We start from the raw sequence: 23,495 nt of genomic DNA, 5'->3' as shown, positions 1-23,495 counted from the left end.
ACGGCTCTGACATAATAATTTATTGGTTCAAATGACATTTAGTACCACAGTTGTCTTACCAGTGACAGAACGAATGCATACAGCCGATGAGATGCTCTCATTTACACACACCAACGTAAGAAACGCGTCGGACAGGTCCGTGTCTGGGGCCGGTACTTCAGCGGACGCTGGAAATTTCATTTTTGGGTAAAAATCCAGCACCTGGTATGCAGGTCCCAGCCCACCTGCCCCGACCGCAGGAATTACAGTGCTCAACACAGCGCTGAAACGTCACTTCAAGCAGCGGGTTTCTTTGTTTTTGGCAGGGAGGGGGGAAAAAGAAAAATCAACCAAAAAAAATAATTGAGAGAATTAATGGGAAAAAAAAAAGTGCAACCACCAGTCCGGAGAAGCAACATGCCGTCGGCTGGAGGGATGTGCCAGCTGGGGGGGGGCTGGGCCAGGTTTTGTGGCACTGTCAGCAACACTGCACCTAAAGCTCACCCCCCCCAACCCACACCGGGCCCCCAAACGGTGTGAACCCCCTGAACCATGAAACAGGAACAACCCAGGGAACAGAGTACGGCCCCGACCATGAAAGCTTTGCTTCCCCAACATCGCCTCGTGGCTCGGTTGCCCCTGTCCATGCCGGGCAGCCCTCCTCCGTGCCCTTCATTAAACCCGGTAATGATGCCGACGCTGCCCGGTTCCTGCGTTATTTCTAAACGGCACCTGCCCCTTGCTGGGCACAGCACCCCAAGCACCACCGCTCCCCGGGCGAGGGCATTTACGGCTCATGTACCCGCTGGCCACGCTGCACGTCACCATTTCGCCTGTTCCCAGGTTGGTGCTTCACACCCCCCCAGGGGTGTCACCGCTCAGGGGCTGGCAGAGAGCTGGGGCTGCGGGGTCGCTCACCCCCAGCCCCCAGGGACCAGCTCCTGGGGAAAAGCCCCATCTCCTTCTCCCCCGCAATGTGCCACCAACAGTCTCGGCCACCCCGCTGAAGCCGGGGGTTCACCCCTTTTGGGGTGGGGGGAGCGCAGGAGCACCTGTCCCGGCGGTACATCCCACGGAGCGGCCACAGAGCCCAGTGTCAGGTTGGACCAGCATCTTCTCCGACGTTTCGCTGCCACCCTTCTTGGTTTCCGACATGATCAAGTGAATGATGAGGGGAAAGGGAAGTATTATTATTATTATTACTGTTATTATTATTATTATTCATTATTTTTAACATTTCAAATAAAACCACGTTGTGTTGTAAACAGAAGCTCACTCCTCAGGTCTGCCCAGCCAGTCCCCGCTAAGGTTTATGTTTGAAATGGGCTTCCACTGCAAGAAAAAAAACGGAAAATCAAGTTAAAAGCAGGACAAGCGCCAGCAGGCGGCGGCGGCCCGGCACAAGCCCACCCTGCGGATAGTCCTTGCATTGCTGATGCTCCTTGGCTCTGATCATTCTTCTAACTGGGCGACCGAGCATCCTTACGGCACCACAGACACCACGCAAGAAATGATGAAGAGGGAAGGAATCCATCCTCCTCCTCCTCCCAGCGTGAGCCCCTCGGGCAGCCTTTGCATCCCCGCCCCCAGGCAGGGAAGGGCTGCCAGGCTCGCACCATGCAGGGGCAGCGATGCCACCACGTCCCCCATCCCTCCATCCATCCCATCCTCTGAGGGAAACCAAGGGGCCGAGGTTGACGTCCAGCCCTTGCCAGCACACACCTGCGTATTCCTGAGGCAGCATGGGCCGGCTTATAACTTTCTGAAAGGTCGTAATCCACTCCAGCTGGTCATCCTCCGTCTCACAGGCAAAGAGGAATTTCCGATCCGGGGTGACGATGGTTATCCCGTGCTGCCAGTGGTTTCCCTGTGTGGACGGCGGGAGCCCTTCCAGGACCTTGTAGCTGTTCTCCTTGCTCCCAATGAAAACCTCCCCTCTAGCAAAGGCATCCTAGGAGACAGCAGAGTGGTCGGGCAGGCGTGATTGCCAAGGGCAGCTCCGCATCCCAGGCAGCAGCCGAACACTGAAAGCACCAGCCACCCCCTGAATCCCTGCTCAGCTCTTCCCAGGGCCACCCTGCAACACCAGGGATCCAAAATCCAGATGCAGAAGTAGCTGCAGCTGGTGCACAGGGGTCTCCAAAGCATTTTTGGTGAATATCTATGCACAGGGCTACTGCATGCTGGACACTGGGCAAATCCACCCAGCGCTGATGGCTCAGTGCCCTCTTGGCTCTCCCATCAGCTTGAGCTTCACTGCAGATTATTACTATTATTATTATTACAATTATTATTCCTGCAGGTAATTCCCAACAGACAGCCCAGGCACCTTCATCTTACCAGGGGATCTTTGAAATACATGAGCCGTCGGTCATCCATAGTGAACCATCGCTTCTTGAATCCCTCTGTTTGCTGAAGAGTCAAAAAATGCCAGATTAGGCACCACAGCAGCACAGCTCCTCTCTCACCGCACACGAGCCAGGGACATCGAGGCACTCGGAGGAGCCCCATGGGCTGGGGGAGCTGGGAGCAGAATCTGGGCCACCACAAGCCACCACAGCCAGGGTCCGGGCCAGCTATACCAGGTCGGCTTGCAGGAATGGGCAGTGAGGGGAGATGGGGTGATGGTTTGTGAAGTGGTTTGGGATTTTTTTTTAGTTTGCTCCCAGGTAGGGAAACTGCACGAACACATTCACAGCGTTAAGACTTTGCCTCCCGCACAAGAGTGGGATTGTCCCACCCACGGACCCTTCTCAGCCCGTACAGAGCAAGACTCATGTTTATGGGACTGCAGAAATGTTTTCTGTCCTACCTTTGGCCCCGTTTTCTCCATGTACCCTTCCTTCAGGTAGTTTCTAGAAAGCTTTGGCACCAGCTGGAGCAACCCAAGAGGAGAGAAAAAAGAGCGGCGTTAGACGGAGGGAGCGGGGGGTGCCTGGGCATGCAGGGCAGTGCTGGGGGTCACTGGAAGGAAAGCCCACACCGAGCCCACCCCGGCCCAAAGCCCACCCAATGGCTCTGGCCGAGTCCTTCAGTCCCACTCCTCCAAAACACTTGGAAGAGGCGGGCACAGAAACACGAAGCATCTTTGAGCACTTCGCCAGCCAAGCCAGCAGCCTCCAGGAGAAGCCCCCTGGCCAAATCCCACCCCACCGGCCAGCTCTGGCGATCCATCTCCTGCGCTGGATGCAGCCGGAGCTCCTCGCACAAGCCTTAAAGCACCATCTGCCTGTAAAACCCCACCGACACGCCGCCTGCACGCCCCCCTTTCTGCAGATATCGCTGACAACAGCTACCAGCGCCGGGGATATTTTTAACGCTGCTTTAGTGAAGACAAGGCAGGAGCTGCAGGATCTTTGCAGATGCCTCTAAAAGCCTCTTGAGAGATGATGAGTCTCACCAAAACCAGGGCCAAGGAGCCTGGCCACGTGCCTCCCCACCCCTGCCTGTCATTGAAACATTTAAACGTCATTTCACCTGTCATTTAAACGGGTTATTAACAGCTCCGCTTGCCAAACCACAACCCCGCAGCACCCAACTCTGCCCAACAGCAGCTCTGGTCAAGCAGGCGTGTGCTTCGAGGGTGAAGCCACCCCAAAGAACAGCCTAAAGAAGCCCACAGCTGCTCCGGAGCAGACGGGAGCACCTTAGTCATATGCTTCACTGTGGGCAGTGAAGGGTTCTGCAGCATTCATAGCCCCAGCCTTTGGCTCCTGGGACACGGCTGAGGACACTTTGCTAAGCAAGGAGCTCATCGCCCTTGGCTCAGAGAGGTTCCTCCACCCTGCAGATGGGTCCCCAGAGCACCCTTCAGAGACCCTTGTTCCCCAGGAGGCAGCCTGGGCATCCTTAGGGTGCTGTATGCAATTTATACCTCTCTACTACATTTAACCCGGCTCCTGTTTACATTTAACACCTTTTCATCTCTCTGACAGGGTAAAGGAATCATAAATCAGATGCTAATGATGGCAACACCCAGGACGGAGCTACCTTGTGTACGTAACCCAGTCTCCACAGAGGTCTCCCCAAGCTGAATGCTCTGAAGGGCTGTTCAGGATTTCAAGGTCATAAATTAAACCTCGTTAACATTATGCTCCTCTGTTTCCTCCAAAGAATAACTGATGAGAAGGAGATGATAAGTAAAAATTTAAATAGCTTATCTCCCACCAAAACTGCCTTAAGCATACAAACACCAACTGCTGGACAAACAGCAACTCTGTTAAGGTCTCTGGGGTTTGGGGGGCAATGTGACTCAGACGTGCAGCCAAATTTAACAGAAGTAGAGGAGATGGAGGGAGTAGAAATGATTAAGGCTGTACTACAGTGGGCTATCAAGGCTCCTCATGTTTTTTTGTATTTGCCCAGCTTAACTTCTTGCCAGAAAAGGAAGGTGTTGGCTCCTAGGGTCCTGGGAGTGCCCGGGCAGCCAGGGACGGAGCCACCCTGCAGCTCGGAACCAGCCCCAGCCCACAACAGCACCCCTCCCAGGTAATTAACCGAAGGCAGGTAATGCAATTAGATTTCAAAATCTACAAAGTCAAGGAGGTCATAGAGAATAATCAACAACAAGCACCAGTGACGTTACACACCAGTTGCAGTGCAACTGCAACACAAGGCACTTACTGTCAGCTTGCGTTAATACTGCCTCGAGTATTACATTAGCAAAAGGTAATGCAATTAGTAGTTCCAGCTCCCGGAAAATACAAGACAGAGATTCATAGAACAAGCTGAGTGACCTCCACACAAGAACTCGTCCCAGAGTACACCACTGACATTCTTTTGCCTTCATTTTTCCTACCTTCCAGCCCTTGTTTCAGCTTTTAGAGCAACAAGCTTTGAGAAAGATGTTTATGGCTTCTGTACGTGTGACAACGCTGCAGTTACTCATACGCACAACTCACATTTTGAGGGTGAACATGTGTGTGCACACACACACACGTGGTTTCCAAGGCTGGATGTTGGTAACAGGTGCTGCACGTGGGCTCAACATCCCACCATTGTAATTTCAGCCCAGTAATTGTAAAATGCTCTGAAGGATGGTGCACCCTCCGAGCCTTACAGCTTGCTAAAGTTAAACTTAAAAGTTGCTAAAAATGAGCAAGAGGGAAGAAAAAAACATATAAAACCAACTCACATCAATGTCGCTGGCTCCAGGGAATGCCACTTGTAAGTAATGAAAACGTGCTGCCCGGATGGCATTGAACCAATCCACAATTTCCTAATAACACGAAAAAAAAGCACAGTGAGTAACATAGTCTGCACATAAAATAACGTGATCCTGCTCCGTTTCATCTCTCCCATCACTTTGTCCCAAGTGACAGAGCTCAGTTTAGTAGCAGTCCTAAAAAAATAAAGCACAGACATAAAAGAAAGCAGCAAATGGGTGAAGGATGTGGAACATCCCGCTGCTGTCCTGGGATGCGAGAGGCGCGTGTAGCTTTGCAGCCCCCTGTGAGCACCACGGGGCTTTCTGCAGGGGGAAGGATTTAAGCACATCTCTGAACTGGCAAAACCAGCAACAAATGAGCTTTTCAGATACTAAGCCCGGCATCGAGCCCGACTCTGTAAGCACTGCCTGGCTCGTGCTGGCAGGGTGCACAGACAGGCCAACACCCCTGCACCTGCCCACCAGCACCCCCCACCCCCCCAGCCACCTGCTGACTGCGGGGAATGCCTGAATCCCACCCATCTTGTAGCAACATGCTTCAATGTTCTGCTAAAAGTGTCTAAATATCTCCTTATCTTGGTGCTCCAGCCTATCAGTCATATCTGTGAGCCCTCTAAGGACAAGCACAGTGATACTGAAGTCACAGCTCAGTTCCCAGCAGCTCTGGCACTTCTTCCTTTCCTTGGTAAAAAAATATATCTCCATTTTTGGGTGGGTTTTTTTTTTTCCTACAAAATAGCTGGTTTATAACTTTGTTGGTTTTAAACTAATGTATTCCTTTGTCTCTGGTGGGACCCACAGAGCTTGTGCTACACGGAATAAACGCCACATTAATTTTAAGTGATCCACAGACAGGGAATTCTCAAACACCTCCTTCTGGTACGAGCCAGGGGCAGGGATGCTGGAAGGGCGGTGTAACTGCTGCCTGCACCGGGATGCTGAGCTGCAGGGAGAGGGATGCTGAACTCTCCGACTACCATTAATGCATGTGAAGCTTCACATGTCAGGGACAGGTTCAATGAGCCAGACTTAACCCTAAAATAAACACTGTCACCCCTTCCAGGTGAGGTTGCTGTAGTGTAGGAAAGACCGTATCAAAGTACAAGTTGGCCTTTGGTAAGATTTAAACTTTTTCTTGTGCTTTAATGATTGGGGCGGGCGGGAGGCTTTTACGTGTCATTTTGGAGATCTCAGTTTCAAGGAGTTGAATTGGGGATATCTCAAAAACGGCCAAATGTGGAAAACAGCCATCCTCTACAAGGTCAAGTGCTTTGCTTTGGTTTGTTAACCTCCTTCAGGCTGAAGGGAAAAAAGAACAAAGTAACAGGACACACACAAACAATGTTTTGGAAAACTGTGACCTACTTGTCTGAGGTTTTACTTACTCACCACTTGCTCTCCTACCCTAAGCAGCTAAGCAGACCTCAGATAGCAGCACAAAGAGGATCAGCAAGAGGAACTGGCTCCTGAAGTTAATGAAGACCAAGCCAGGCTGGAGGTAATGAACAATCAGCTGTGATGTTAAAATGCTGATATTTCATACAGCCACCAACCGGGTGGCTACATACACACACACGTGGGTCCCCTCCCAGCTCGGGGTGCGAGACAGGGTTCCACCCTGCAGAAAAGCAGAGGCTGAAACCCTCACTGACTTCTAGCACTCCATCTTGGAGATGGATCTTGGAATATCGATCACCCATCACTGGAGGAAGGGGCACCGCCGCGTTTCTTTACACAAACCTATACCTGTGCATGCCAAGCCAGAAGGCTTAATTGCTAAACATTTTCTGTGTGTATAATTACAAACAATGGCTTGGATAGAGTGAGGAGATTATATCTGATGTACTAAACCAACATTAAACTGCTAGGTGTTTTCAGACGGGAAGGTGTTGGCTCGTCAGCAAAGATTCCTTTCACTGATTTAAGTCTCAGCAAACAGAGAAAATGAACTCCTGCCTGCACCTTTGCAAACGGCTTTTCCAGGCTCTCAGCTTCCTTCTGGTCTGCTTGCAGTGCCCCTGTGCTCCCCCTCCGCATGCCACCTGGGTGTCCCTCCAGTCTCCCTCCTGCACCAGAGACACCCCCATTGCCATGGCAGCCTCAGACTGACAACCCCTGAGACAAACAAACTTCTCACCATCCCTCCTGCCCATCCATCCCTGCAGCTCGAACAATGAGCTGCTGATGATCAATACCACCTCTTCCCATCCTGAAAGCTCCTCGTGTGGCTTAGGAAAGAAGCAGCACTGGGGAAGAGATTTTTGCTAATTTGTCCAGAGAACATCAACGATCTTGGTTTGTACCTTAAAGGGTGGCCTTTCCTGGAGACTCAGCCCACCTCCGAGCATCCCCGCATCCCGGTAACACCAGGGATGGCAGCAGCCACCACGGCAGCTCTCCCAGCTGCTCCTGCCATGGCTTTCAGAAGCCCTAGAGGGAGCTTCAGCCCTGGACAGGAGCTCAGAGCAGCAGGAAACCCATTTCTGCAGCTCTCCTGCCTCCCACCCCACTGGAGATCTGGGGGCAGGTAAGGGCTGGCTCCAGCCTTGTGCCCACAGGGCTGTCCCTCCTGGTGCAAGAAGCACCGGTTCAGGTACCTCCAGGAGGGGTCACCACGCAGAGGATCGGTCCCCAGCTCCAGCAGGCGCCCCAGCTTCGCCCCGGCTGGCTCGGTACATCTGGTGGTGGGTAAGTGCTAACAAGGGACCACAACAACATCCTTTAAAATGGTCAGAGCCCAAGACACACCTTGCCCTGCCCCTCCAGGCACCTGCTGTTATTAGACACCCACGTCACCAAAGCACCCAGATACGCCTGTTTCGAGGAGGGGGCTGGGGCTGGTTTCAGTCTTCGGTTTAGTGTCAGGACAGACGGCGGAGGGTGAAGCCACCAGGCTGAGGTCACGCTGCAGCTCCAGCTCCAAGGACAGCATGATGCTGTCCCACCCCCTGCAGCCCTGGGGCAGCAGCACAGGGACCCGCTTCCTCTGCCCGTCCTTGTCCTTTATGGGTGCCTCACTCCAGGGAATGCCACCGGGATGGGGGTTGGGGGGGGGGGAGGGGCTCTCCCAGCTGTTTGAGAGGTTGAATAAACACACAGGGGATTATCCCACGGGAGAAGTGGGCCAGATTTCTTCTGGGGTATTGCAGCAGAAGGGACAAGTGGAGAGCAGCAGGAGATGCTCTGGATCGCTGCTGAGCTCCTCAATGGAAAATAAAACTCCAAATCCTGCCCTGACGGAAGGCCAGCCCGGTCAGTGACAGGATCGGGCTGGGAGGGCTCAAACCCCAGAAACAGGAGCCAGGAGCCTGAGCCAGGCTCGAGCCCTTCGGGCTGGGGCGAGCAGCACCTCTGGGGTACCTGGGGACAGCCTGGGGCTGCTGGGGAGTACGGGAGGGAGCGAAGGGCAGTGGGGGACTACAGGCGAGTCCTGGGGGCTGCCCCTGATCCCAAAGGAGGGGGAGCTCACCCCAGGGAGCGTCACCTTCTGGCAGCCCTCGTTCAGCTGAAGGGGCAGATCTTTTCAGGGGAGTCCAAAGAAATTCAACCTGGGCATTATCTGACGGCATCAAGAGTGCCTCCTGCCAAACCTCCAACACGAAGGCAAGAGCAATCGCATGAGATCTGCGAGACTGCTCCTTCCACAAGCCCCCAGCAGAAAGCTCAGCATTTTAAAGCCAAAAAACAAATAACAATAAAACCCTGACTCCATTCCTTGCATGTAAGTGGGCCACCGAAGCCCAGCAAACCGCAAACACAGGCATGATGGTGGGATGCAGCTTTCACAGGAAGAGCTTTTTCCTCTTTTCAGTTTAAATTGTGGCCAAGGAGGTACCCCAGAGCAACCCAAGCGATGCTTTGCTGTACTAAAAGCAGCACCCGGTGGCAAGCGGTTCCTGCTCTGCGCCATGGCACTTGCACATCTCACCAGGCAGCATGGATGGAGGGGAGGGTGAATTTGGGACCAGCCTGGCTGGAGCATCTCCCCAGCACCCACAGATGCACGGGAGCAAGACCCCACGGTGGTGCAGAGGCCAGGCAGGCTGACCATCCTGCATGTCTATTATATGCATATATGCATGTGATCACATGCATATTACATGCACATTTCTGTGCATGTACAAAACCAGACGATGCACTAATTAACCTAATCTGAAACACTAATTGCCTTCTGCCAGGAGCACTTGCACTGCACAGGAACCACATTCAGCCTTGGCAGCACAGCCCTGTGGGCACGACAGGCATCACCCAGCTCCACTGCAACTGGAGCCTGAGCAGCAGCAGTGGCGAGATCAGCTTTGCTCATGCACAAGTGAAGAGTATCTTGGATTTTGGTGGCATTACTGGCCTATACAGTCTGCAGAGGAGTGACCGCAAAGAGCACAGACTGCTTATCCCTAGCAGGGCTGCCTGGCTCGCCATCCCTGGGCGAAGAGCTCGGAAGGGCTGTGCACTGAGACAATCCTGCAAATCCCTGCTGTGCCTGTCCACGAGAGATCACCCCCAGAAAGCCCCTCTGACAGACAACGGGATGCAACATCAAAGGCTGAAGGCACCATGACAGCCAGAAGAAAGCAGATGCGCTGTGAACATGTTTTAGGCTCTGATTTTGCGGCCACTCCAGGGCTGCCGATATTTTATGGGGAGCCTCAAATATTTGGGGCAGGTTAGAAAGAGATGAAACTAAGGCTGTGAGACGGCATCCACTGCAAACTCCCAGGTCTGCTCTCTGCGTGGACATCAGTCCACGGAGACAAGACCTACAGGGCAGCGTGTTGACTGCTGCTGTTTTTCACAGTGGCCACCCAGGCTGGGACCCCTCTGGCAGCCTCTGGGGGGCTGGGACCCCCCCTCACTGCCCTGTCCTGCTGTCCCCGTTGTGCAAACGACTGCCCCAGACCCACGAGCCCTCTTCTTCACACCTCCCTTCAGTGGCACAAGGGCAAAGCAAGGGGATTTATTTCAATACGGACACGCATATTTGCATTTCATAAAGTACAAGGCAGGCAGGGAAACAACCAGTTCCTCAGTTCTCCTACCATCCAGTTTGCCCTGCTTTTGCAAGGCCTTGGACCAAGTCCCCTCACCTTTCATTGCTCCACTGCCCCCCGAGGAGCTTGCCTTAAATAACGCCTCTGCCCCTACGTCCACTTGCAAGCAGAGGAACAGCAATTCCTCCCCATTTGCATCTCGTTATTTAGAAGACACAGTCTGCAACCTTTGTGCTTGGAAGGACGAGACAAACACAACGCTGGCTGTGCATCCTGTACCCCCATCCCTTCCGACGATTCCCAGCTCGGTTAGAGCCCTGTGTGCCCCAGGCTGGCTCTGAGCAGCGCCAGTGCTCAGGACCACCACCCACGCCCTCGTGGCACTGCCGCGCTCTCACCTTGCCATCTTCATGATAGACAAAGATATTCCTTGTGCTATTGTCCTTCAAGTAAGTGATCTGCAGTCCGTGGGGGTTCCCGATTTTTGCAGGCTGGAAAGTCGCATTTAGATGTTCGATCTTCATAATTGCTTTGGGTTCTTTTGCCTGGAAAACACAGCTGAGTGAGCGAACACCTGCAAATTGGCTTTCAAGCCAGAAAACAGTTCCCTTGGTCAGAAAAAAACTCCTGATTGAGGCCATTAGCTAAAAAACCCTGACTGCCAGCCCACAAAACTGCCTGGTGATGAGATATCAGAGGCTTTGCTCAGGCATCAGCGAGTGCTCTCTGCCAGCCTGGAAAAACGCTCTCCTGCAAAATTCAGCAAAGTTCAAGGGGAGAAAACTTTCAGCCCAGAAGCAAGATGGACAGGCCAAGTCTCTGATAGGGTTGTTGTGCTACAAAGACAAGCATCTTCACCACATCTCCTGTTGTAGCTTCCGTTCAACTGCCTCCTGACCCCTAGATCTCCTCCAGCCTCTTTACCTAATGATAAGCGACCAACGTTCACAGCGAGATGAACACTACCAACAAAGAAAGGAAACCATTCAGCCCGACAGAAAATAAAATAAAATATGCAGACTGCTAATTAACAGGCCAGGATGCTTTCTGCATCTCAAACACCCACAGCCAGTTCATCCTTGCCCAAGAAGACGGAGGATTAGCCCCCTTGCCAACTTCAGACCTGGGTGCTAGGCTGGCAAGGGGCACCATGCCCACGTCCCCACCTGTCCCATCCTCTCACATGAGCCACTGGCTTCTGACTCTGCTCCTCCCCTTGCCCTCCAAACTTGAAACTTCCTTTTCAGAGGGACAAATATATACCTTACAGCCACCTCTTGGGTGGGTTAGCCCAACGGTGAGCCTGGACCCAGCCTTCCCAGGCACCAATCCCACCTGCACTCTGTGGCAGGTCACTTGAAACTCATTGAGTGGTTTGTCTTCCTACAGAACATCTCTGGAAGTTCACCACCCTTTCAGGAGTGCACTGAGAAGCGAACTAGCAAGCATGGATAAAACATCCCAAAAAATAAAAATTAGGCTCTTGGCAACACCAGTTTCAGGGTGCAGCCAGGGCCAGCAGGGGGTCATGCTGTGCCACCATGGTCCCCAGCACCACGAGGAAGTCCGTAAGCTGGTGGAGATGCTAGTGCCGATGCTAGTGCCGCTTTGGGAACTTGGGGACTTGCCGTGGGTGCACAGCCATCATGGGTGACCACGGCAGGGAAATCCCAGCAAAAAAGACACGTCTAGACAGCGCTGTTCCCTCCATGGCTATGGTCAACAACAAAGCAAAGCAGCTTTAAACTACCAGAGCATCAATAGCGACTGAATGGGGGCTGCTGGGACTTTCACTTCTCCCTCGGTAATGACTGTCTCCCTCCTGTCCACGGGATGCAGTTGCACCATACCGCACCGAGCTGAAGGAGAAGACGGTGCTATTGAAGCCAGCCGCTGGGTGTGGAGAAGCGTGGATGGAGGATGTTCCCCTCTTCTGCATGGCTCATCGTGACACCACGATTGCATCAGTTACTTGAGAAAACTGGCTGGAGCTCGGTCTGGGCTGCTCTCAGCTGCGGTGTCCAGGGGAGACTCAAAGGTCAGAGAAAACACCTTGGCTTCCTCCATTATGTGGTGTAGAGAACAGCAGAGCGTCTATCCATTCATCACAAATGCAATTTTCATGGTAATAGCTCCATTTCTCACTTACAATACATGAAAAGTGCTCTGGGGAAAAAGACAAATGCTTCCACACTGCTTGATGCTGGAACAGAAAACGAGGGAGATGTTCCTCGGGATGCTGGCCATGCCACACAAAGGAGGCTTCAGACCCCAGTGACTACTGCAAGGTGGCGATACCTTCATCACAAACTAGCCAGCAATACGAAACCCACATCAGCTGCATGATGCGGGGCCAGAGCAGAGAAAAACTCCTTTGTTTAAGAAAAGCCTTATTAAAGGGCACCACAGCGGGAACGTGTAAGATGGCTGGTCAGGGCATCTCACGATGACTATGGTGGTGGCGGACCAAGAGCAAACCCTGCTGAAGAAAGCAGTGATTTGTACCTGGCACCCTGGTCCTGGAGTGACTGGGGGCTCAGTGCTTATGAAAACTGTACAAATAAAATGGGGCCCCGAGGAATTACTTGTTCAAAGATGCTCTTACCAATGCGACTCCCTGTCTGCACACAGCAACCCCAGGTACTCACGTCGTTCTTGTTGAAGTACTTCAGTGCACCTTCCCTCTCAGATAACACGAATTTTCGGCTTAAGAATTGCCCGTTGTCGCGCCCTCTCTTCCACAGAAATCCTTCTCGGTACCCTGCAGCAGAAAGCAATTGCTGAGAACCAGGGATAGAAATGCTGTAATTAAAAAAAGGGACAGGGTAAAGAAAAAGGAGAAGAGCTTCAACTTCAAAAACAAAGTGGACCAAACGTGTGACTGGATTGCTCAAGACATGAACGAAACAGGCCGCCTCCTTCAGATTTGCCCTTCTTATTCCGCTCTTGCTCTTTTCCAGCGGCTGGTGCTTCAGGTGTCCCTGAAGGACAGGCAGGCAAAGGGGGATTCCTGCCACGCAGTACAGGCGCAGGCTGGAGGAGCAAGGCTGTGTCCCTGCACGGGCTCCCAAAGGACAGCACCTGCCACATCTCCTGGCACCAGGGATGCTGCTCAACTTACACAAGCAGCACTTCTGAAGCAAGGGAAAGGCAGGTGAGGTCTGCCCTCCTCTGTGGATGCTGCTGAAAAATGAAAAACAGGGTGTGTGCACGCAGGGAAAGTGGCTCAGGGCAGACGGCTGTATCAGAGTAAGCCACAAATACATTTTTCACATGGAAAGAGGGGAAAACACCTGCAGTTCTTCCCATTGACTTCAGGGCACTTTGGTTCAGAAAGCCACTAAGCCAGATACAGCATCCTCTCCCCTCGGAGTGGGTTCCTCCAGCCCCCACGCACCCTGGCTGGCCATCACATGCCTCTTCTCTCTCCCTGGATATCAGCCCCATGGGCAGATTTGCTGCTTGGGAAGAACACTACTCAACATACATATGCTTTATCTAAAACTCAAAAGAGCCAGAAAGAGAGAAAAAAGAATCTAAACCCTTTAACTCCTCAAATGAGAAAAGCAAGTACAGCTGCTCCCTGCCAGCCCCTCCGGCGGCAGCCACACTGCCCAACTCATCACACAGTAAGCTCAGCTGACGCCCTCATTGCAAATGTTTCAAAACAAAGAAATACCAAGAACTGTCCAATACAACTTTTATGAATATTAACAGAGTGGTTTGATAGTCATCTTCCATTTATTTAAGATATAATTTTACAGAAGTCCCCCTGAAAAAGTGTTTTCTCTCTCTCTTAGTTTCACCCCTTTTTGATTTTTGTTATTGGCTCTCAGGAGCTAGGATTTTAAAATTTAAAGTTGTATCTTTTACAGCAACTTTCAAATAGGTAGCTAAACTTTTTTTTTTTTTTTAATATGCCAAGTGGCATCTTAAAGACTGTCCTTCACCTGCCTGCTACAAACCAGTGGCGCGCAGGAATTCCTCATTCAACCCGCTTTTCACTTGTCCACCTGATGCAGGAGCGATTTAAATCACAGATGAAAAGATGCAGAAAAATCCCTCAACCAGCTCCTCAACACTGACTCTACAGGTGTAAGCGACACAAAATATTTCCACAACATAAAACGCCAAAACAAGAAAAAAAATGCATGACCATGCACACTTCTGTCTGGCCTTAGGAAATCCTGCACCGAACGCTTCCTCCAGATCCTCAAAGAGACTTCACCAAACGCCAGGCAAAGCCATCGACATCTGCCATGAACAAGCGCAATGGCACAGCCGGTGCCGGTGCTAATGCTGAATGCTAACGGTGCAGAGCATCGCAAATCCCGGCGGCGCATCCGACAGCTGGCACGCGGGACTGCAAATGGGCTGATAACTCGATGCAGATGGAAGTGGTGGAAATATTTAAAGCTGTCAGCAGCCTTCCCTTTGTCTCTTTATTCTAGATGGGGCACGTGTTGCAGCGGGGCTCGATGTTAAACCATGGGGCCTCACCCTGCCTGTCCAAATGGGCACAGGCTGCCACCCAGGCACAGGCACGGGTGTTCCCACTGTGGAGCCTGCCGGGATCCCCGCTCACGCGTTATTTACAGCTCGCTGGCACGAGTGAGCCAGCGCAAGCAGAACGTGCACCTCTCCCCCGTGAGGTCCGGCGGTCCCCGCTGCCTGCGCTCCCACGACCTTCTGCTTCCCCACGGCCAGCAACCGAGTCCCCATCGCTGCCCAGAGACGCAGATGGGACAGCCCAAACCCTCAGCTATCCTATGATCACAGCCAGCTGGTGATGCCACGCCACCGTCCATCTAACCCTTCCACCTCTGAGCCCTCCCCATCCCTCCAGTGCAGGACAAGCACTCCAGCCCATGTGGAGCATCACCGCCCACGTGGAGCATCGTCGCCCACATGCACTGGCAGCTGTATCCATGTGCACCAGCCCAGTAACCCACAGGGCTCATACCAGATACATCAGGGGAGGGACAACTCTGAAGCTCTTTCTCTGGTCCACCCACCCACCCACCCACCCGAGGAACGACGTCCCCAAAGCCACGAGCAGAACTAACCCTATTCAGCCCATCGATTCAATCCCACCCCAGCTGCTACATACTTTTTCTAGTGAAAAGACACAGCTAACCTGTTGGAGGGCACTTGCAGCATCAGAAAGAGCAGAACCTACAGAGAGCAGGACTATCTGAAGGCTGAGCAAGGGGAAGCAGCCAAGAAACCCAGCCAAGGGCAGCTGCATCCGAGAGCAGCACGGGAAGGGCCCCGGCTGATGCACTCATATCACCGCCGTGGTAGGAATTAATTGCCGAGGAACCGAAGCTCTGGCTGATTCAGAGTCAGATGCTGCTACCTGCCAGGCTTGTATCAGCAAACCCACTACATACCCTATCGCAGGCTGTACACGGCGGAGCTGAACAGGAATAATGTCTCTCTGACAGGAGACAGACAGGCACTAGGTGATGCCTGGCTGATATGTTTATAAAATACAAGATTTGCTTAACATGAAGCAGAGATGCTGCCAGGGCTCTGACGGCTGGCAATTCCTGACTGCTCTCTTGAACGGCAAAACGCTAAGCAGCTTGCTCTCAAAGTGTGCGGTTTAGAGACCAAGGACAGGCAGTCTCTGTTCCTGAAGGGTGCCGATTTTAATGTCAAGCCAGTTGGCGCAGCGGGAGAGTACTTCAAAAGCCATTGCTACTCACTCCACTAAATGTCAGAGGCTGTTTCAGAGCCTCTGTGCCTGACCCTTGGGGAACACTAACATTGTGTGGCGGGCTGGAGAGTGCTGGGTCTGGAGGGAAGGACACCGGTGCCAAACGAGATTGGGGAGAGACAATGCGAGGGGGACAGTCACATCTCCGATGCTGGAGGAAAGTGCATCTTTTCCCTTAGAAATGCCCACCTGGGTGAGCTGGGCACACTGAGCTCAGCTCTCAGTGGCTCCACCGCAGAGCAGCTCAGCCCCACAAGTACGGGCTGTGGGTCTCATCCATTCATCTTGAGTGTGTCATTACAATCATCTGAATGGCGAGGGATGCTGCAGGCATTCCTTATTAAACTTGTTCCCCTCTACAACACATTTTTTTGTGATTTTTCTTAGCACTTAAGGGATGAAGAATAAAATTACTCTGCATTTCCCCAAAGAGAATCTCCAATAATTGCAAATCTGTAAAGTCCACCTAACACTTAACCCTGGCAGATGGGCATCATAATGGTTATATATGAAGAGAGGCAAGCCCAGAGCGGTTTGGTGAGCTGCTCAGGACAAGACTGTGAGCCAGTGTCAAAGCCAGGCTGAAAATCCAGCTTTCCCTGCCCTCTTACACAGGCACATTCCATCATTTTGACCTTCTCCCTACAACATTTTGTGGCAAAACACAGTATCCAAATTCTACTCCAAGGAAGGATTAAAAAACCTGAACACAACACTACACGTTATCCCTTCCCATAGCTCACACGCCACCTCTTCCCAGACTGATAGCCTCTGCAAAAGAGCTCCTGGCTGCTCTGACAAAGCCAACTGCTAATTTCATTGTACTTCGGCACAGATTGTCATAAACCCTTTGCTTGCTAAGAAGCATCCCGTTTCCTTCCTTCCTTCCTTCCTCCAGGGCTGCGTCCTGGGGAGCTGATCCTCTGCTCTGCCCCAACCTGCTGCCTGTGCCCCTGTCAGCACCGATCACTGCAGAAGACCGTGAGCTGGACTTGAACCCAACATGAACCCCGCCAGGTTCCCCAGGCAAACAGTGTGTCAGCAGGACGCGTCCTCGGTGTCCTGATCTAAAGGGTTGTGAAAACAGCAAGAGGAGGTGCTGGGAAACAAAACTGCAGGAGGCTGAACCGGGAACAGATCTCACACCAGAGGGCATCGGGCTCTGAGAACTGAACCATCTCCTCCTCGTCTCTCTGGGCTGCACTGCCTTAGCAACACCTTCATCTGGCCAAATTCACATCTTTATGAGGGCTGTTCTGCTTATGTTGAAGGTAAATGACTGCTAGCCCTACAACACTGGCTGGTTGCTGGTGCTGGACCACACGGCATCGTGGTGCCAAGGCATTTGCTTCCTCTCCCAAGGTGCAGAACGAAGGATGCTGCCACCTGTCATCATCCCACTTGACCAGCAGCACCCAACCGTGGCTGTAGGAAGGACTACCTGCTGGATACCTGCTGAAGGGCACCTGCAGGCACCCTTCAGAAATATCACTCTTGCTTTGCTAACACCACCGCTGTTCGGTTGCCATGGCTTCTGCATCATCGCTTCAGCCACCTGCCAAGGAGAAAAACCACTTGTTTTTGTAGGCCATTCCAGCACAAACCTGTGACACTTGCAAAAAAACCCACCAAGCAGTCGTGACAAAGTTAGCCAGCAAATGGCACGTAATATAACCTGAAATCATGCTGCCCAGATGGGTATTTTTGACCCATCACGTAGCTTCCAAGGTAAAATGAGGAACCGCCACTTCCACACTCACTTCATCGCTGCAGCTAAAACTCTGCAGGGCAAAGAAAACAGGGTCACCACGTTGGTTGACTGAAAAGATCTGGCACAGCCTTGCCTCAGCTCCGCTGAGCTGGTGGCTGGAGCTCCTCCAAGCCAGGCATCTAAAGCTGGCAGGACCCATTGGGTGCTCTAGTCTCGCCCAGCTTTCTCACCGTCTGAGAGGCTGCGGAGGAAGCAAGGGAGAGAATTTTCTATCAAGACAATCTGACATAAACACCATCTTTCCATCCGACTTCCGCCAGCAGTTTGTTCAAGTTCCCCATTTTTTCAGAAGAGGAATATTACTACTTCCCCACCTCAGAAAGCCGTTACGGTGATTAGTTAATGATGGGGTTTTTAGTCTCTGAGAACATGGATTATAGGAAGTACCCAAAATTACTCTCCATTTCAGCCTTTCTTCTCAGAGAAGAAAAAAACCCTTCTGTGAGCAGATAATCAGAACCACTGTCTTGAAAAAAAAAAAAAAAAAAAACCAAACGAAAACAAATGTGCATGGGCTTTGGTGCATGGGCTTTGCTTTCTGTCAACCTAAGTAAAGCATTATATAAACTTGGAATTAAACCACATGTGCTCTCCCATTTCTTTGGCGCTTTATTTTGTAATTCCACCTGGAAAGAGGCATCAGAACTGCTTGTTCCCATGACATTTCCGGGGTTGTGGTAAAACCAGGTCTGGTCCAGGGCTTTTAGGAGAAACACACTAGTGTATCCCAAACAGAGCACAGCAACAGAGCCAATACCATACCCGAGCCCAAACACTTCACCGTGTTGTTCTTTGTCTTCTTGTCACACTGCAAGACAAAGAATGGGAGGCTGAAATAGGAGAAAAAAATTTACTTGTGTGCGTATTCCAAGAGCAATCACATCTGCCTGGAGTTTGGGCAGGGCACCTCCACCTACAGCAGTAAGATTTTCTTTCCTCTAAGCAGTTAAAGTGCCTTGACCCCGATTCAGAGCTTTGGAGAAGATTTAAATACAACTACATCACTCTGCTGCTAAAATTGCAGGGTATATATTGCCACCTCTCTGTATGTCAGAAGCTGAGTAGTCTGTTATATTAACAGTGTAAGATGTTAATTAAACCAGAACGGTAGATTGGTGCTTACTGGAGATGATGTGCCCACTTCTTCCGCAAGGTTAAGGAATTGCATAATTATTTGGAGCAGCTGAGTGGTGAATCCCTGACATCCCACATCACCGCCGACACCAATGTCACAACCTCCTTTTAAAACAAAGAGTCTGAAGGATATTTGTTCTGCAATAAACCACACTGTCCATAGTCAGAGGGTGGGATGGAGAAGGCAGCGTATTCTAAGGTTTCCTGATGGGCTAGACTTCGAAGAGTGTTGCATAAAGAACTGCACACTCGTGTTTGGCTGTGTCAGTGTAACTTGTTTGGTTTTATTGCCATGAATTGTAATATTCCTTCCTGTAGCACTCAGCACCAAAGCAACCCATTTCAACGAATTCAACTTGGATTTTTTAAGCATTTGCATTCCAGTAAAAAAAATTACAAAAAAAGGAATACTACATTTTCTCGTGGAGTGAAAACACCACTGTTCGTTCAGAGACAAACTCATCCTCCCCATACATGAGGTAGTACCCCTGCAAGTGGCGTCAAGGTCAACTTAGGTGTCACCTTAGAGCTTGCAGTCAAGGCTGTGACTGCTCCACAGCCCCAGCAGCTTGCTTCCCCCACCCCCGTCTGCAGCTGTGCTGAGGAGCTTATAACTTCCCTGGAAATAATTCTGCAGCCATCTCCAGATAAATACACTTCCTGCTGGTTACACGTTCAGCACTGCAGATCCAGGCGTTTTGGAGACGTCAGCATCCACACGTGCAGGAGGCAGAGGGACCTCGGAGGCTTGCATCTGATGAGATGGGCATCCTTCCCCCTGGTGTCCTCCTGCACAGACCAGGTGAGGAGCCACCAAGAGCTGCTACTGCTCAGGCACAGTTCAGTGCTTTGGAAATGAAGCCTCAGCAAGGAGCGCACAAGAATGCATTCAGTGATCCTGCAAACCAGTCCCTTTGCCCCGAGAAGGACACCTGGGAGGTAGGTTCTTGGCGCACCTTATGTGAGGATGGGTGCCTGGCATGTCTCATGCCACATTCTCTCGAAGGCATGAGAAGGGAGTGATGTCCCTTCATCCCCCTTAAGGCAACTCTTTATCCCCCTCTAAGACAACACAGCCTCATCACATCTCCTTGAACCAGGCAAAGGAGCCCAGGATCTCCCACGTGCCCGCACCCACACCAACCATTTCCTTGCGCACACATTTTTTAGAGGTGAGAATTTCCCAGCTCTTAATCAATCAGCCCTCTCTTAATGAGCTTTTAGCATCCAATTACCTTTCCTAAAGACCATTTTGCAGAGAAGGGTTTCCTGTTGCCATCCAGTCTGTCTCTGCTGCCTTCCAGGAGCTCATAAAACAATTATTGTCCTGCCGCATTGTAGTGCCTCAGCTATGGATGCAAGCAGCTGATTAGATTGATTGCTTCCACAATACCCAATTAACCCACTCACTCTACAAATGATTGACTTAATCAAAGGCAATTAGCGCTTGAATGGCTACATCAGACAGAAAGCCAGGATTTAGTAGATGATTGAGATAACACCTTACAGACATCCCTTGCCCTTCTAAGGGAAAACATTAATGGTCAGCTCAGAGCTGGAACTAGCTGGAACCTCAGGTCTGTGGGTTTAGGTGTACAGAAAACACAAGGGAGTAGGAATACATACATTTCCCTTTACTGATAAAGGGAACAGTGCCACATGCTACTCCTAAGGGGAACTTGAAAAGCATAGATGTTCTCCTTTTCCTCCTCTTCCTGCTCATGCTGGACTGGGAGCACTCACCAGCTGAACAGATCTCAACAACCAGCTTTCAGAAAATGGTAACTTCTGTCCCTACAGCTATAGATAGTCGGTCCCCAAGCGCTGGACGTACAAGGTTGTCTCCCGTTACCAACCCTCCGAGCAAAGTCAAACATGTCTTACAAAACTATCTTCAATATTAATGTCTTGCATCTTCTCCCACAATGTGAAACAGCCACCCAAGAAGACCAGATTTGGAGGCAGTACCATGCTCTGCAGAAATACAGGTGTCAGTGTCCTCAGTAACTGTTTTTCCTCTAGACAAATCACCCCAAAACCGGCACAGCCAAGACAAAGCCTTACCATGGGAAGGTCAAGGTCAAGGAGAGCAACCCATGCCCCCTAAAAATGGAAAGACGCCATTTTATATCGCATGTAGGACAACTTTAAGGTTGAAGCCAAGCATGGGAAAAAAACTCTCCAGATCACTGCAAAAATATATTGTCATCTTGCCTCACAGAACCATGGAATTGTTTAGATTGAAAAAGACCTTTAAGATCATGGAGTCCAACTGTTAGCCCAATGCCACCAAGTCCACCACTAAATCATAAGGTCCCTAAATGCCACATCTACAGGTCTTTTAAATACCTCCAGGGACGGTGACTCTACCACCTCCCCGGGCAGCCTGTTCCAGTGCTTGACAGCCCTTTTGGTGAAGAAATTTTTCCTAATATCCAATCTAAACCTCACCTGGCGCAACTACCTTTCAGGTGGTAGTAGAGAGTGAGAACGTCTCCCTTCAGCCCCCTTTTCTCCAGCCTAAACCACCCCAGTTCCCTCAGCAGCCTTTGAAATGGAAAAAGTCATTTGTTCAGCTACCCGGCCACTGGGATCAGTACGTGAAATGGAGCCAAATACATCGTCTGTATGGAAAAAACACGGGGCTGAGCTTAACAACACATCAAGATCCCAAGGCTGACGGAAAGACGATGAGGTCTGTGCCACACATAGGCATGTGGTATTTAAATGCAAGGTCGGTTCCCTGGGTTTCCAGTCCCTTTTAATGTCATTGTGAATACACTTGCATTGCTGGCTCACCGCTGAAAATCCAAATTGCTTCTAAGCAAAGCCCCAATAATAAAGCCGAAATCCATTAAGCCTGTGATGTTTGCCACTATTTAAATCTGATTAAAATCGTACACGACACCACTAAGCCTAACAGCCAGAAAACACTCCTGTCAGGTCTGATGTTTCGCCATGTAATCCAGACTCCCCTTCTTTCACGGGGTTGTCAGCTAAAAGGAGCCATAATAAGAGATTCATGTACCTAATCCAGCTTCCTAAGCTGTTTTTAACTGGTTTCTTTAATCACATGTTATGATTCCCTACGGAACAGCTCTCAGGTGACAAAGACATTAACACAGTCACTCATACTCCCAGGAGGTCTCTCAGATGGGATCGCATTGCCCCTCGCGCCGGCTGGCTGCAGTGGGAATGGAACAGACGAGGTGCCTCCGTGGAGCGCAGGGAAGCCAACAGCGGGACGAGGAAGCCAACAGCGGGACGAGGAAGCCAACAGCGGGATGAAAGGTGGGAAACTGAGGCAGCAGGACGTGACAACCTCTGGGCAAGCGACTGCAAGGTAACATTGTGCAAAGGACAGCGGCCAGAGAAAAAACTCCTTTTAGTAGAGTGATTCTTGATCTCCCAGTGAGCACTCACCTGCCCTCAAAATACTGCATAGGAACAAATATCAGGAGTAAATATCAAAATATACAGTCCCCAAGCCTTCACCTGACGGCTGCAGGCACATCAGGCTTGGTGTCCACTGCAGAGAACACATCTGCATCCTCCCTTTTATCAGTTTATCTTATAATTGACCATCAATACAGTACAACTTCCCCGGTAACTTAATTATTGAGAAAGTGTTTACATATTAAAGATAAGACAATAGCTGGCTGCTGCAGTACAATTCGATTGTATCTGTTGGGAGATGTTAAACCCCTTGCTACAGAAAATGTCTTTACTGGAAATCTTGTGCTTGTGTTACTGAGAATTGAATGTGGAATCTAATTTTACTTGGAAATCAAATGCTTCCTCTTCGAGTGGCATCCCCACATGTCCACCTGGGAGCTGCTGGCTGCTCAGAGGAAAAAAAAAAAAATCCAGTTACAGGTAAATAACCTTCAGGTTTTGATCTTTTGAAGCCAGTCTTTTGTTATAAAAAGGCAGATGAAAGCCGAGAGGTTCCCAGTGCGATGCTCATCCCATTCACCAGCACTGAATGCACTCAAAGCCTGATTTAGCTGGAAAGCCAGGCGAGAAAACATTTAAGGACAGGCACACGGTACTAAGCCATAATAATATCTGTACAGCAGTACGCTTCAGAAGCTGAATTTTGAGAGCCAAACCATAAACCAGGTTCCTCCTTGGGCAAGACACAGTCCAAAAAATCCCGGCTGCTACCATCACGAGTTCCTTGCCCAGCAGCTGCGCGGAAAGATGCACCACAGCTTTCTCACTCCGTACCCGGAGGAACCGCTGCTGCTGTCCCATGCACATCGCCCCCCGCCCAGCGCTGCCCACAGGGCTGGTCCTGCCAGGACCTCTGCGAGGTGAGGGAGAACCCACCTACAGCCACACATGCTTTTATACAGCAAGCACAGAGGTGAGACCCAGAGGTGGGCACGAGGGACCTTGGCACCCTCCACACGTCCTGCAGATGGGCCAACCTCCCCGCTGCCGAGGCATCCGCTTGAAACAACTGTCAAGCACCAGGAGCCACCTGAAGGTCTGGGTTTCATACAGGCACCTTGCAGAGCCTCAGAGCACAGCTGTGGGATCAGGCTGAAATATCTTCCAAGGCCTCAATAGTTTTAAGTAGGTCTCCTACCTACAACCAATAAATAAAACCTCAGCCTGGGCAGCTGCTCACGTAGATCAATCCAAGCAAGGACGAGCTGAATTTAATCCCCCAACAGAGCTTTACAGAAGTCAGTAGAGAAGTTCACCACTGAATTCAGATGGGTT

The 23,495-nt window shown here is 51.0% G+C and overlaps 1 protein-coding gene across 1 annotated transcript in view; it reads right to left on the bottom strand.

Moving 5' to 3' along the window:
* Nucleotides 1-5: 5 nt before the first annotated feature.
* The window catches only part of ADAP1 (ArfGAP with dual PH domains 1), a 62,851-nt gene continuing 39,361 nt past the window's right edge, over nucleotides 6-23,495 (bottom strand). The window contains exons 5-11 of the mRNA XM_080382461.1: nucleotides 12,786-12,898; nucleotides 10,536-10,682; nucleotides 5,114-5,197; nucleotides 2,792-2,854; nucleotides 2,320-2,391; nucleotides 1,702-1,930; nucleotides 6-1,311 (exon numbers count right to left, since the gene is read on the bottom strand). Of these exons, the coding sequence (XP_080238587.1) occupies nucleotides 1,283-1,311; nucleotides 1,702-1,930; nucleotides 2,320-2,391; nucleotides 2,792-2,854; nucleotides 5,114-5,197; nucleotides 10,536-10,682; nucleotides 12,786-12,898 (737 nt within the window). The 3' untranslated portion in view covers nucleotides 6-1,282. The remainder of the gene's footprint in view (nucleotides 1,312-1,701; nucleotides 1,931-2,319; nucleotides 2,392-2,791; nucleotides 2,855-5,113; nucleotides 5,198-10,535; nucleotides 10,683-12,785; nucleotides 12,899-23,495) is intronic.

Source organism: Falco punctatus (genome assembly GCF_963210335.1).
Source record: "Falco punctatus genome assembly, chromosome: 4".
In the NCBI taxonomy this organism is placed as follows: Eukaryota; Metazoa; Chordata; class Aves; order Falconiformes; family Falconidae; genus Falco; species Falco punctatus.
The sequence above is the reverse complement of the archived record's forward strand: the minus strand, read 5'-3'. Positions and strand labels throughout refer to the sequence as shown.